Source organism: Rhea americana, unplaced genomic scaffold, assembly GCF_003343005.1.
Source record: "Rhea americana isolate MKP2758 unplaced genomic scaffold, rheAme1 scaffold_50, whole genome shotgun sequence".
Lineage (NCBI taxonomy): Eukaryota > Metazoa > Chordata > Aves > Rheiformes > Rheidae > Rhea > Rhea americana.
Window position 1 is genome coordinate 1,582,010 of NW_028186646.1, and position 13,385 is coordinate 1,595,394.

General features: G+C 36.5%; 1 protein-coding gene across 1 annotated transcript in view; it reads left to right on the plus strand.

Annotated features, from left to right (window-relative positions):
* The window catches only part of PITRM1 (pitrilysin metallopeptidase 1), a 27,183-nt gene that overhangs the window by 10,867 nt on the left and 2,931 nt on the right, over positions 1-13,385 (plus strand). Inside the window, exons 13-24 of the mRNA XM_085317670.1 lie at positions 971-1,105; positions 3,129-3,267; positions 4,352-4,468; positions 6,059-6,191; positions 6,961-7,081; positions 7,923-7,999; positions 8,307-8,472; positions 8,598-8,698; positions 9,714-9,834; positions 10,266-10,337; positions 11,659-11,771; positions 12,332-12,474. Of these exons, the coding sequence (XP_085173796.1) occupies positions 971-1,105; positions 3,129-3,267; positions 4,352-4,468; positions 6,059-6,191; positions 6,961-7,081; positions 7,923-7,999; positions 8,307-8,472; positions 8,598-8,698; positions 9,714-9,834; positions 10,266-10,337; positions 11,659-11,771; positions 12,332-12,461 (1,425 nt within the window). The 3' untranslated portion in view covers positions 12,462-12,474. The remainder of the gene's footprint in view (positions 1-970; positions 1,106-3,128; positions 3,268-4,351; positions 4,469-6,058; positions 6,192-6,960; positions 7,082-7,922; positions 8,000-8,306; positions 8,473-8,597; positions 8,699-9,713; positions 9,835-10,265; positions 10,338-11,658; positions 11,772-12,331; positions 12,475-13,385) is intronic.

Consider the following 13,385-nt stretch of genomic DNA (forward strand, 5'->3'; position numbering starts at 1 on the left):
TATACTAGAGTTACCTCTTTATCTTCCAGTGCTAAATTTTTCAGACATGTTCTCTTCTGTGAAGAGCTTAGTGAGAATCAGCACTGAGCTGTTATAATGACGCAATAAAATCCTCAAATAGGGAGGGACTATTTCAAGAGAATTAACTTGAGTGTATTCTAAGAAAATAGTATTCCTTAAAACATACCAGGGAATTTTCTCAAATGCGAGATAGTACTGGAGAAGTTTGATAGGTTTGATAGGTTTATGATACCTGCTTGTAGTTACAGAGATCAGAAAAGGTAGTTTTAGTACTTCTCAGACATTTTTTTTTATGTGCTTTTAAGGGCTGTTTCAAATATCTTTGGATTGTGTTTTTTTTCCAATGTTCACACAAAACAGAAATGAGGATAAGACTTTAATAGCTAGATATGTGTTTGAAGAACTTTCAGTAGCATCTTGCAATGWTTCGTGTGAGCAAGCTTACTAATCTCAAACTCTAAAGAGTAAAATCTTTCCAAAAGAAGTGCCGTGGGAATATTGCTCATTATCCAGTATCTTATTTCTACAATGTTTCATCTATATTCCATGCTTTAGTTTCCTTATTTATATATAACTTCAACTGACTGACAGAATAATATAAAATGTTACCAGGTGTACTGCTTTGTTTCCACCTTCTGTTCCTTTCTTCCTTCTTTGAGTTGATAAATGGATTTATTTTATATGAGGGGAAATGGGGAGGAAAAAAAGAATTTTATAATAGATTTCCAGAATACAGACACAGACATAAACACTGACACAAAAAGAAAAAAAAATAGTGAGCCTGTTCATTAGGTATTACATGCTTGTCTCCCATTAAACTATAAATAAGGTGGTTTTGGATCGCAGGTGGTGCTAATGTGTGTGTGTGTGTGTGTGTGTGTGTGTGTGTGTATATGTATGTATGTATGTATAGATTGTCCTGCTTACCTGATTATTCTTACCCATTCAGTATATAGCATCCTGCTGGAATCAAGATGGGGATCCAGTGGAGCTTCTGAAGATTGCAGATAAAGTCTCTCAGTTCAGGCAGTGCCTTAAAGAGAATCCCAGATTTCTTCAGGAAAAAGTTGAAACTTATTTTAAGGTAGGAAAACTTACAGAAAAAWGTCAATGATATTAATTTTTAAATCAGTTTTGAATTTAAAATTAAATTCAAGGCTTTTTTCTCATAACTATTRTTCATGTAGATGAACAGCAGCACTTTTGAATGGAACATACTAATTTTAAATGATTAAAGTGAAAACTTTTCARAATTGGAAAAATCAGATAGTTAGACATTTGGAAACATATATAGAGTGTTTCAGAGTGTTGATAAAATGCTAATGTTTTACTGATCTGTAATATCTGATGCTATAGCAACCCTTTTTGCTCAGCGTACAGAAGCTGTGGAGATGGTGCTCTCTGCAGTGTTCCCCACAGTTCCCATCCCTCATCATGTGGAACAGAGAGCCTGTGTTGCATGTACAGAGCTCCTTTCTGAACTTTGTACTCAAGTTTTCTTCACGTGGGAGGGAAGGGCAGATRGGCAATGGCATTTTCCCAAAAAGAAGCTAAGACATGGCCAGAGAATTATAGACCTAGTTACATGTTCTTAGTGTACACATAGCAAGATGTCTTTTATCCTTTGAGAATGATTTGGTTATGATAATGTTGCTGTGGTGCTTTACCTGTTCATTGAACTGCTGTCTGAATTTTGCCATCAGTGCTCATTTCTTTCTGTTCATTTTAGTTYCCTCTCTTTCCCTTCCACTGGAGTGCTTGAAGGTTTGAGAACATTTAAGGTGTGATGTCACTTGATAGTTCTGAAGCTGTGTATTAGCTAGTGCCAGAAAAAAAAGAAGTAGATTCCAGTGATAGCAGTACAAAAGTGTGGGATTTTTTTTGTTTTTTCAATTGAATTGTTAATACTGTTTTGAAGGGCAGATCTATTGTAGGTCAACCTGATTTAATAAAGGGTAAGTGTTGGAGTCTCCTGTTGCCTTTGAGAATCAACATAATTAAACTTTGCTTTCCTAAAGATGTTRCTAGTGTCTGAAAGTAGTAGGGAGCTATTAAGCTTTTGGTTTTTGTAGTGAAGAAATGTAATACAAGGTTTTTGAGAATATCCTTAACAATGTAATTCTACTGTGGAGGTTAAGACAAAAATACAATTCAGGATAGAAAGTGATGAGAATAGTTGGGTGTTCTTATATCAGAAAGTTATGTATTCTTATACGTTGTGCCTGGAGTTTAATAAAGCAGAAAGGCTAGAAGCAAYGGGGAGAATGCTGTTTACTCTGTCTATTTGACTATGCTTTGCTAATTGTACATTTCACTCTTCAGCTCTGTAGTTAGCTGGGTTTTTGTAGTCTTTCTGTATAACTACAGAGGGGAGAAACTCTTTTAAAAATAGGGAATCCAATTAAATTGTCCCAAATTACAGGCAGTCTCTCTCAGTGACGGATACTGCTGAAACTTTTTGACTCCTGCTTTGAAATGGGCAACTCTCCTTAGTCTCCCAGTATTATAAAAGATGGAAGCAGCTTGAGTAATTTTGTGATTAAAATTCCATGGTATAGTATAAACCAAAAGAAATTTAACAGATGTTGTGGCACTTGCATAATTCRTGGAGTTCTCTGGCAGTGAAAATGGTATAAGGTGTTTCTGAGCAGGATAAGGCATGCACACTTTACATCATGTGGGATCTCTGTGCACTCAAGCTTGGGCAGGTTGAGAGAGATTAGCGAAACCCTCCTGTATTTTACTAGATTCCTYATCTTGGAACATTATCCAGATATAACTTCTGTCATGCTGCTCTATAGCTTTMTACACAATTGTTTAACTTTGATTTAATCAAACTAATGAGTACTGTGTTCTGTTAAGGGATTCTGACTCTACTAAAATTTCACTGAAGATTGTTCTTGCTTKTTCTTGTGCCTCCCTCCCCTACCCAGCAGAAGACTGTTCTGTATTAAGTTAGGAGTTTAAATTGATTCTTTGATGATATGCAAGGCAAGTGTATGGGCTGTTTTTATCTACTTGGTGAAGCAATAATCACAGGAGAAGACAGGAGAAGACAGAAGTAGCTCTCAAAATTAATAATAACTTGTTTTGGGATATGTCTGTAGGATAATCCACACAGATTGACTCTGTCAATGAGTCCAGAGGAAGCCTACTATGACAAACAAGCAAAAAGGGAAGCAGAAAAACTGAAACAGAAGATCAGTGCTCTTTCTGGAGAAGAAAAAAAACAAATCTTTGAGAAAGGTTAACATCCTTTGTTTTACTTTTAATTTGGATAACTATTTAAAATTTCAGTCAGTTATATAGCTTGTGAGCAGATAATATTTTATGCTCTTTGATAGATTAGGCATTTTCCAGCATTTATTCTGAAAGTTTTTTTTGTTTGTTTGTTTGGTTGGTTGGTTTTTTTTTTTAGTTTGTAAGTATGTGTTATGGGGTTACGCAGTGTAGTGGTCACACTGAACTATAATTGGTGTATTCCATTAGTTTAAACACTCAAAAATAGAATGATCAAAGTTTCAAGTAGTGCAGAAGGAAAATTGTTTAAAAACATTAATCTGCTTACTCTTTCCTCTGTTAGCTTGTGCTAAGTGCAAGATATACACTATCTACCATAAAGCTGTTTACTTTTGGGCATGTGAAAAGGTTTGGTCTATGCACCTAGGTTGCTCATATTTTTAATTGTATACTTGTTATACTTTCTGCTTAAAAAGAAAACTACAGAATAGTGTTTTTGTGACTTACTCTGATCAGTAACTTACTTAAACTTGGAAGGCAGTCATGTCAGTTTGGGAAAACAATGATCTAGTTGTAGGAAGACTGAAATTCAAGTATTCACAGAAATATTTATAGAGAAGTAGAGTTAATGTACTGAAGCTATAGTATTTTGCAGAGGGGAATTTTTCAGGTTAAGTTTTCTGCTTATGAAAAAGAGTTTGAGAGTTCTTAGAGCAACCAGCCAGAATCCAATGGAAGCAGAAATATAAAATTAAATAAAAGATGTAGCTGCATCAGTGTAGCTTCTTTGTGCTGTTCACAGAGCTGGGTAGCATGTCAGGCTRGCAGGACCATTTCTTCAAGGTCGRTGTTTTACTGTGAAAAGAATATTAAAGTGAGACTAGAAGAAGAATTTGGAAAGATAATATATTCTGTTTGCTGTTACAGCATGATGATCTGCAGAATTGTTTCAGTAAATTATGTGAAAGAACTGTTGAAGATAAATGCTAGATTTTAACTTGTATTTTTTCTGATCTGTGTCACCTCAGTAGGTTTTGACAGCATTTCACTAAAAGCTAGATATGTACAAGCACTCTGCTTTCCTTRTTAGGTTTGGAATTAATTGCTCTTCAAAGCAAGCCTGAGGATACCTCTTGTCTCCCAGCTTTAAAAGTGTCTGACATTGAGCCCCAAATCCCATTCACAGTGCTGGAGACAGCACTTGCAGGTTGGTGTAACCAGTGTTTCTCCCTGAAGGGAGCAGTGCTATTCGATTGTTATCTGTCTGTTTGTCCAATTTTTGCTCTTTTTAGCAGACTGTAACATAGTGTATGTACATGCTAAGTYGTGAACAAGAACACTGAGGCGGAACAGTAAACAGGGAAAGAGTTTGTGGGAAAGCAAAACTTTCACTATGGACTTGGCAGTAATTTTGGCCTGYGCTGGTTGTATTTATGTATTTGTCAAAATTGAGGGTGCTCTGACAAGATAAATACAATACCATAAATGCAACCATGATTGCGCTGTGTGCCAAGTGGAAGCCCTGACCACCTAGCTCCCTTCCCTGGTCTCAAAAGTTAGCCTGTTAAAGACAAGCCAGCTTCCAGTTTCTAAAGCCATCTTTTATTCAGCTTCAGATTATAGATTGGAATAAAATAATKTTTTAAACACATCTAGAATCCGTTGGGCAAGAGTAAATAAGAAGATCCAAAAGTGAAGCCCTTGCCAGCTTACAGACCTTGGTGATGGTCCTTTTCTTCTAGTCTACCACCTCTTCAGTGTGGTAGACCAGAGGAATCTGGATCTGTAGATGGTTCCTGCCATCGCCTCTGAGGGGCGATGTGGGGCTGTTCTGCAGCTGCAGGCCTGCTCCTTTGCAGGAGCCTGGTAGTAGCCCTCCAGATGGAAACTCTCCGCCACCTGCTTTCTCACTGTCTGTCCTACTCTACAGCCAGAGCAGTCTCTTGGGTTTTATGCTCAGTTGCTCTTGAGCAACCTCCAGATCTTCCAAAGACTTAATCTTTATCCAGGATACAGCACTCTGGGCAACTTATACAGGGAGCTGTTGTTATTGCTGGCCATCCCTGTGTATTTTAACCATATGATACACAGGAGCTGGGAAAAATATGGCATCCGTTATAACTTATAATTCTCCCTGTTTGGCCAGAGGCTATTTTCTGGATTGCTGGCAAGCAAGAAATTGTAGCTGTCAATTTTGTTAAAGTTCTGGCAAAATCTTACAGGCAATATTGCTTTGTAAGATAGTTTAAGGAAGATAAGATACTTGAAGGTAGATTATGATACTGTGAGATACTTTAAGATAGATAACAGGCACTTTTCTGCGAAAGTTACCAGCAAGTCTCAAGTACTGTATAATTTTGATGCTAAAATGATCCATTTCTGTGAATATTCTAATATCCTGTTCTAGAACAGAATGTACAGTGTGGCAATCTTCTCCTCTCAACTTTGAGAGGAAGAAGGTGAAAATACAAGATAAACTTCTTCATTTTTTCAAAAATAAATTACCGTTTCATTATTTGAACATTACCTCTTTAAAATCTAAAATATGTCCTCAATCAACAGAATTTTCTCTTTAAACTTTGTAATTATCCATTACTTTACCATGGACAAAAATGAAAAAATCTTCAGTCTAGCACTCAGTACAATATCCAAAGTTTAATCATGAARTGGCATTACAATGCCCACAAAAAGTAACTAATACGCAGATCTTTTGAGGAATGGTTTTGCTTTTGTGTGCTTCTAATAGGAAACTGTTGTTTGTTTTTTTGCTTTTTTATTTATGTTTTTTTATTTATAGCTGATGAAGTTCCTGTCCAGTACTGTGCTCAACCAACCAATGGGGTAGTGTATTTCAGAGCTGTTTCCAGCTTGAACACGCTTCCAGAGGAGCTCAAACCATATGTGCCACTTTTTTGCAACGTCATTACAAAGTGAGTGATTCGCTTTGCTAGAAGCTACGCTAGTAGGATGTAATACAGCTTTCTGAAGTAATATCGATAGAGAATACCTTRGTGAACTATTGCATATAATGATTTCAGCAGCTCCTTTATTACAGAAGGGGAATGCTGAGGCCTCAATGTCCTGCAGATCTGATAAAACAGCACTTCCTCCTCCTCACCTCCTTTAGCTAGCCAACTCTTTCCATTTTCTCCTTTGCTCTCCACATTGCCTTGTTCCTCTGTGTCAAAACATATATTCCCAAAATAGATTGATAAATTGATCTGAAAAATAACCTGGCAGAATTTTATTTTATTTTATTTATTTATTTTTTTTTTTTGCTTGGATTGGTGTTTTGCCACATAGTCACAGAAATGCCTGTCCCATCAGAGGGCGGGGCTTAGGGAAGAACAAGTAACCTGGGCCAGGAGGAAAGTGGATCTGTTATTTCTGCTGTGATAATAGCTTATGTAATAGTATTTCTCTAGTGCCACATGGATATACAGGTAGTGAACCTGTACATAAAGTATACTTTCTAATCTGTTATTTTGAATTAACAGTGAGTTTTAATTGAATAGCTTTGTATATTTCCTGGCTTTTTTTCTTTTTGTAAATTGTGAAGTATTATTTTTTGATAATGTGCCAAATTATTTAGTTGTTAAATTAATAGAAGGCCTATATAGCCTCCTTTGCAAATAGTGTATGGGTCCTGGTTTTGCCATACACTGAAAATGAAAATAAAGCTCTAATTATTTTTCACAGGATGGGATGTGGAGCTCTTGATTACAGGGAACAAGCCCAGAAAATAGAGCTAAAAACAGGTGGGATGTCTGTCAGCCCACATATCATTCCAGATGATTCACACCTGGATGCGTATGAACAGGTAAATTAATCATAAAATTCATGCTATTGCACTACAATAACAACTCTGTTGTTAAGGGTCAGTCATGGCTTCCAGGTAGAGGGTTAGATAGTGTGCACTGGAAACTTAGCTCATGAAAAGGAGTCGTGTTTTTTTGTGGAAAATACAGATTTGAGGATTACAGTAACTTGATGTTTGATTTTAAGGGGAATAATTCACATAGCTATACATTTTAAGGCAGTGTTTTATAAACATCTGTTACCACAGCCTTGAAACTGCAAAAAACCTTTAGGGAAAAAAAGAGGAACAGGACAGAATAGTATAGCATTATACATCAAGAGATTGCTATTAACGTGCATGCTGTCAATGTGGTTCAGAGACATTCAAAGTTTGCAAGATTGTTAGGTCTTAGTGTTGGGCAGAACAATCCTAGCAGTTTCTCTTAAGTTTTTTTTTTCTAACTGCTGGGGTCTACTGCTGCTGTGGTTTGCTCCCCATGGAATCCAGAATTGGATCAAGGGGACTCTTTCTTGCAGAAAGCCTGCATCCCCAGAACAGTGTGGGTTTTTTTTCTTGTTTTTTGTTTTTTATGCTGTACATGAAATGTGAGAAAGCCTATTCCTGTACTAATGCTTGTGAAGGAGGAATTGGCAGGCTTTGTTTGTGCAATGTTCAACTACATTTTGTGTCTGCTCTGATTTTAGTAGCACTGCCTGCATTAAAGTGGTTTTGTGATGTGAAGTATTAGGTTGGCACCACAGCATCACTTTCATAACAGGTTATTGTGTGTTTCTCAGACCATTGTTTTGGTTGTCTTATCTGTGAACATTTTTTTTGTGTGTGTGTGTTGTTTTTCCTTTAGGGTGTGCTCTTTTCATCTCTGTGCTTGGACAGAAATCTGCCAGACATGATGCATTTATGGAGTGAAATATTTAACAAGTACAGTATATTAGATTTCTTTCATTTTGTGAATGTGTCTTGGGACTGTTTTTCCTTCTCCCTCAACCTTTTACCCCTTCTTAGAGATCCTGTTTTGAAGATGTTTTTGTGTCTTTGAGTGACTCAATTTCTAAACCTAAATATTCCAACCTTTGCATGACTATATAATTTGAGTGGAGAATTGACTGTCTAAAGCTGTTTATAGAATTGGTGTGCTTTTGTGTGAGACCTGGGGAAACTTGTTATTCTGTGTATTACTAAGAATCTGTTCTATAGCAATAAAAATGTTATTTCTACTCCTTTTCAGCCCTCGGTTTGAGGAGGAAGAACATTTTAGAGTACTGGTTAAGAAGACCGCCCAGGAGCTGTCGAATGGAATTCCTGATTGTGGGCATTTATATGCATCTATTAGAGCCAGCAGAAACCTTACWCCTTCTGGAGAACTGCAAGAAATGTTCAATGGGATGGATCAGGTAAAAAGTAAATGGCATCTTTTAAAYGAGGCCCAAATCATCCACTTTGGAGTTACTGTCCTCATTTTTGCTAATTTCATCTAATGGCTTCATCTCTGTTTTTTCTTCCTTTCCCTTGCACACAGGTGAAACTGATGAAGAGAATAGCAGAAATGTCTGATATTAAACCAGTACTACGCAAACTACCACGCATTAAGAAGTATTTATTAAATAGTGACAATATCAGGCAAGTTCCAGCTAAGTACAAAAGGGGCATTTTATTCAGAGAGGCTTTGACCTGTGAAGGGGCATTTCTGTATGTGCTTATTCGAGCCCTGGGGTCTTGTGAAATGGGAGACAGAGATCTATGGAACAACTATCAAATGTTATTAATTCTCCTTGCTTAAAAAGTTGGTGGTAGTTATGTTTTTTTTCTGTTTTATTTTAATAAATATAAGAAAATTAGACTAATTTCAGATATAACTATTGTACTAAAAGCTCACAAGATGTCCTGTGAGATTTGGCAAAAAGATTCTGTCAGTGCTCTGCCTTCTTCCCTGCCATGCCCTTCATCTTGAAAGATGTCCAAGAGAAAAAYAGTGTTGTAAAACAGTTGAATATAGTTTTGTTTTGTTTTTTTTTTCTCCTGAAAGGAAAATAGTGACATTCTGAAATTTGCTGTAGGTATATATTAGAAAAAGTAAGAGGGAGCTTTAGTGCTTAGCATCAGACACATTAGTTCCAGAAATAGGTTTGTTCAAAGTGCAGCAAATTAAGTTACGAGGTATTGTTTTGTGAAGAACAAAATGATGGAATAAAATGATGAATAAAATTATTCAAATATCTGTACAGTTCTAAACCCTGGTAGGTGTGTCTGCAAAGACAGACTATAGAGGAGGGCATTACAGTTTCTTTATGAGACACAAATATTTTTCACAACTGATTTATATGCCTAGGACAGGACTATGTGGTTGAAATTACTGCAAATGTTTAGGAAGCTCTGAAGTCATTTTGGAGCAAGCAAAAGAAAACTAGTTGGACCATGGTGGGCTCTCTCCCTGTCTCTCCCTGTYTCTCTCTGTCTTGTACTGGATTGTGAGTACTTTCCTGCTTTATTCATGCATTATGATTATCAATGACCATAGAGCTGACACTGGGATGATTTAATACAAAGTATTCAGGAAGGCAAAGTGGTACAAAATATAATGGTCTGTCCCAAAACACAAAAACCTATTGAAGCATTCAAAATGTATTTTTAACAGATGTTCAGTAAATGCTGCACCTCAGCAGATATCAGAAGCATCTAAAGAAGTAGAGAAATTCATAAAGTGCATAACTAAAAGTAAAAAAGAGAGAAAACCTGTCCGTCCTCATGTGATTGAGGTAGGAAATTACTTCCATTTGTGACTAGTGTGATAAATAATGTTGAATTTGATCTTACTGTTGTGTAAAGACCACTGTGCTATCAGGAGAAACTCATTTAAACTCAAACGCCTTTTCCATACAAAGATATCCAAAGAAACTTGCAAAATTCACCTCTGTCTTAAGGTGCTATATATTTTGTTTTAAAGGTTTCTTTCACTCTGTAAAATAGACAATAAGATCAGCAGTCCAGTCTTGCCTTGAGGTGACTGCTTTTGCATGGGTTGAGGAAAAGGCAATTCTGCCTTTCTCTGTTACATAAACCTGTAATTTCTTCATTAGCTGAGTTTTCCTTGAAATGTTGGCTAAAGGGAAATAGTGCGTAACGTAGTTCCTCAGTTGTACTGGAATTGTTAAATCATTTTTTAACACAAGGGCTATATCTCTTGCAGAAATCTTCAGACATCAAACCTGTGGGATGTGATATGCTTAATTCTTTGCAGATCACAAGGAAACTAATTAATGTAAGTATAGTTTGGGGATATTTATGTTACTGAGTTGTTATTGATATTAATGGTCCATCTTCAGCCATTGCAATTTCTGTGTTTAGAAGCATGCCACTGAAACATAATGTACTCTGTAGTTCTACACTTTTACTGAATTGTTTCTCAAAACTATCCATCAAACTTCTTCATCCTTCTGTGATCTTTTGGTTATCTTCCCTTCAGTTCTGTTTTAAGATTGTTTAACTAACTTCACATCCATGCATGCAGACAAGTATACAYTTAATGCTGCCTGTTGTAAGTGATGCTTATTTTATTTTTATCCTAGTTTCTTCCAGAACTACACTTGTGTAGTGTCATTCCCAGTTCACTCCCTCCTTTCCTTTCATGCCTTCCTATGTTATTTTGAATTTTAATGACATCTGACAGGAAATCATCAGTGATAATTCTGTGAAAATTTGGCTACAGGAGAGTAGCCCAGTACAGTATACCCTGAGCTTCCCACTGAGAAGAAAACAGGGAGAACTCAGCCCAGGGTTTTGCTTGCAGATCTGTTGTGCATATGCTACTGTCCTTGGCCCAATCAGCCAGAGATATCAGGATCTGGGTGCTGGAAAGCATGTCTCTGAAATTAGGAAAGAGCTTGGGAGTGTTGARATGGAGTCATAAAAGATATTAAAGGTGTCCAAGGCTCTGCTCACACTTAAGCAAGCAAACACAAGCATGTGTGTGTGAGACAGGTGGAGAGGCGAGGTGCTGCAGGGGTCTGGAAATAAAAGAAAGACGAAATACTGAAGTGGGAGTGTAAGGAGGAACTGAATATATTGCARAGGATTGCTGAAATTCATAAAGCTGTTCATAAAACAATTTCTGTATTTTTTGTGGAATTCAGTTTCTGAATTTGGTTTCAATATTTAAAATTGAGTCAAGTATGATGTGATGACCATGCACTTATCTGGGTGCAGAAATGGAGATTTAGGAACACTCAGTCCATTCAAAGTAAAGATACTGCAAAATAATCAAACTCTTTGTCTGGTGGTACTAAGAATTGCACAACTGAGAAGCTGTTGTATGAGGATGGGCAGCTGATGTACATACGTATCCATGAACTTTAATTTCCCAAGATAATTATATGTTCATGTTTGATTTATGCAGCATTATCAATATGGGCATATGCTAAACATCATTGGTTGCAATATTGATCAAGTGGCGGCTTAAGCCGTTGTTTCCTGTGTGTCTGTATGTCCGGCCTAATTTCATAGTTCTCAACTTTGGCTTTTTTATCAAATGGACAAATTGTCTCATCTCTGCTAACTGTGGCAATAATGTACTTTCCTCCTAGGATCCTACTTTCAAACCATGCCAGATGAAGACCCATTTTGTACTTTCCTTCCCAGTCAACTATATTGGGGAATGCATTCGAACAGTTCCCTACACTGCTCCAGACTATGCAAGGTAGGAAGCAGAATCAACAGTCAGCTACCACACACATTGTATAGCACAACACAAAATTGAAAGTTACAGGCTGAACACTGCAAATGTGGTGTATCAGTAAAAAAATACTTCGCAGCTTATTTGTGACGGATTCTTTACAAGAGCAATCTTTGCATGGCTGGATCTAGAAATGTACTTTTTTTTTTTAAAGTAAGTGTTTCAACTGTGAAACTAGGGTTTACTATCCCMTAGCTTTCACCTAAAAGCCTGCCTACTCACCTCTCTGAGCTGACTATGCTATTCTGTTTAACAAAGTTTAGGTGACTGATTTTGTATTTCACTGAGGAAGCTGAAATAAATATAAAAAACAAGTGTTCCAAAGCAGTGTTACTCTTAAAATGATATTACATTATTCAGCTCTTACTAAATGTACTGATGTTATCATTATTACTGTAGATTACAAGAGTGAATGCATTTTAAATGGCAATCTTTGCAAATTTTAGAGGAAGTTGAAAATATTGCTGCCATCCAATTACTTTAACAGCTTTGCCATTGACAAACTTACCATTTTCTCATTACAGCCTTCGAATTCTTGCACGGTTGATGACGGCTAAATTTCTGCATAGAGAAATCAGAGAGAAAGGAGGGGCTTATGGTGGAGGTGCTAAACTCRGTCACAACGGCATATTCACTTTCTACTCCTATAGGTAACGGCAGGTTCATTGTTTTCTGTTCGTGTCTGAGGAGATAACTGACTCTACTTAAATGGAATTTTTTTTTTAATTAGTTGTAGCTTTCTTTCAAGATTAAGTGAAATAAAAAGAAGAATGTTAATCACAGAAAGTGATTCAATGCTGCTGCTGCTGAGGGTTGAAGAGGCCCTACTAAAAAAGAGTCATTTTTTTTTCTGTCTTCCAAAGTGGTCTTCCAGAAGTGTTTTGTTACAAAAGAAGGTGCTTTCGGGTGAAATTTGAACTGAAAGTACTAAAGACTGACTATAATCAAATCTCGCTAAAAGTGTGATCAGAGTCCTGGCTTAAATCACTTGCCTGGACCAAAGGTAGCCTAGCACAGCAGGATTCCTGGCTAAAATTTGAGCGGCTTTGCAGTTCTGTGAAGCTTTAACATGGTACGACTTGTCTTGGTTAGCATTTCAATAGTTGTCAACTTGTTGCACCTGTTTTACAGAGCAACAAGAAGTGTAGCAGGAAAAGCAACTCAGAGGAAGATATCATATATTGTAAATATTACTGTTGTTGATATTAATGGAAATTTTGCTTATTAAGCTGTTGAAGCATGTGTTGATAGTGATGATTGTAAACAGGTTTGTTTTACCATCTTTTAAATACCAGTACTCTTCGTGCTGCCTTGGAACTACTTTAGGCTACTGAACTTGCTTGCTGCACTTGTGTATCTAAAATTCAAAAAAAGCCTAGTTTGTAGCACTACTTTACTCTTAAAAAAATCTTATAAACTAATAGGAAGTTTCTCATTTGGTTTTAATCCTCATACACATAGTAAACTCGGAATGAAATGAAACATGAATAAGAAAAGGAATTACAGTATTTAAAAGACTAATCTAAATATTAGCTTTTTTTTTTTTTTTTTTTTTTTTTTTTTTTTTTTTTTTTTTTT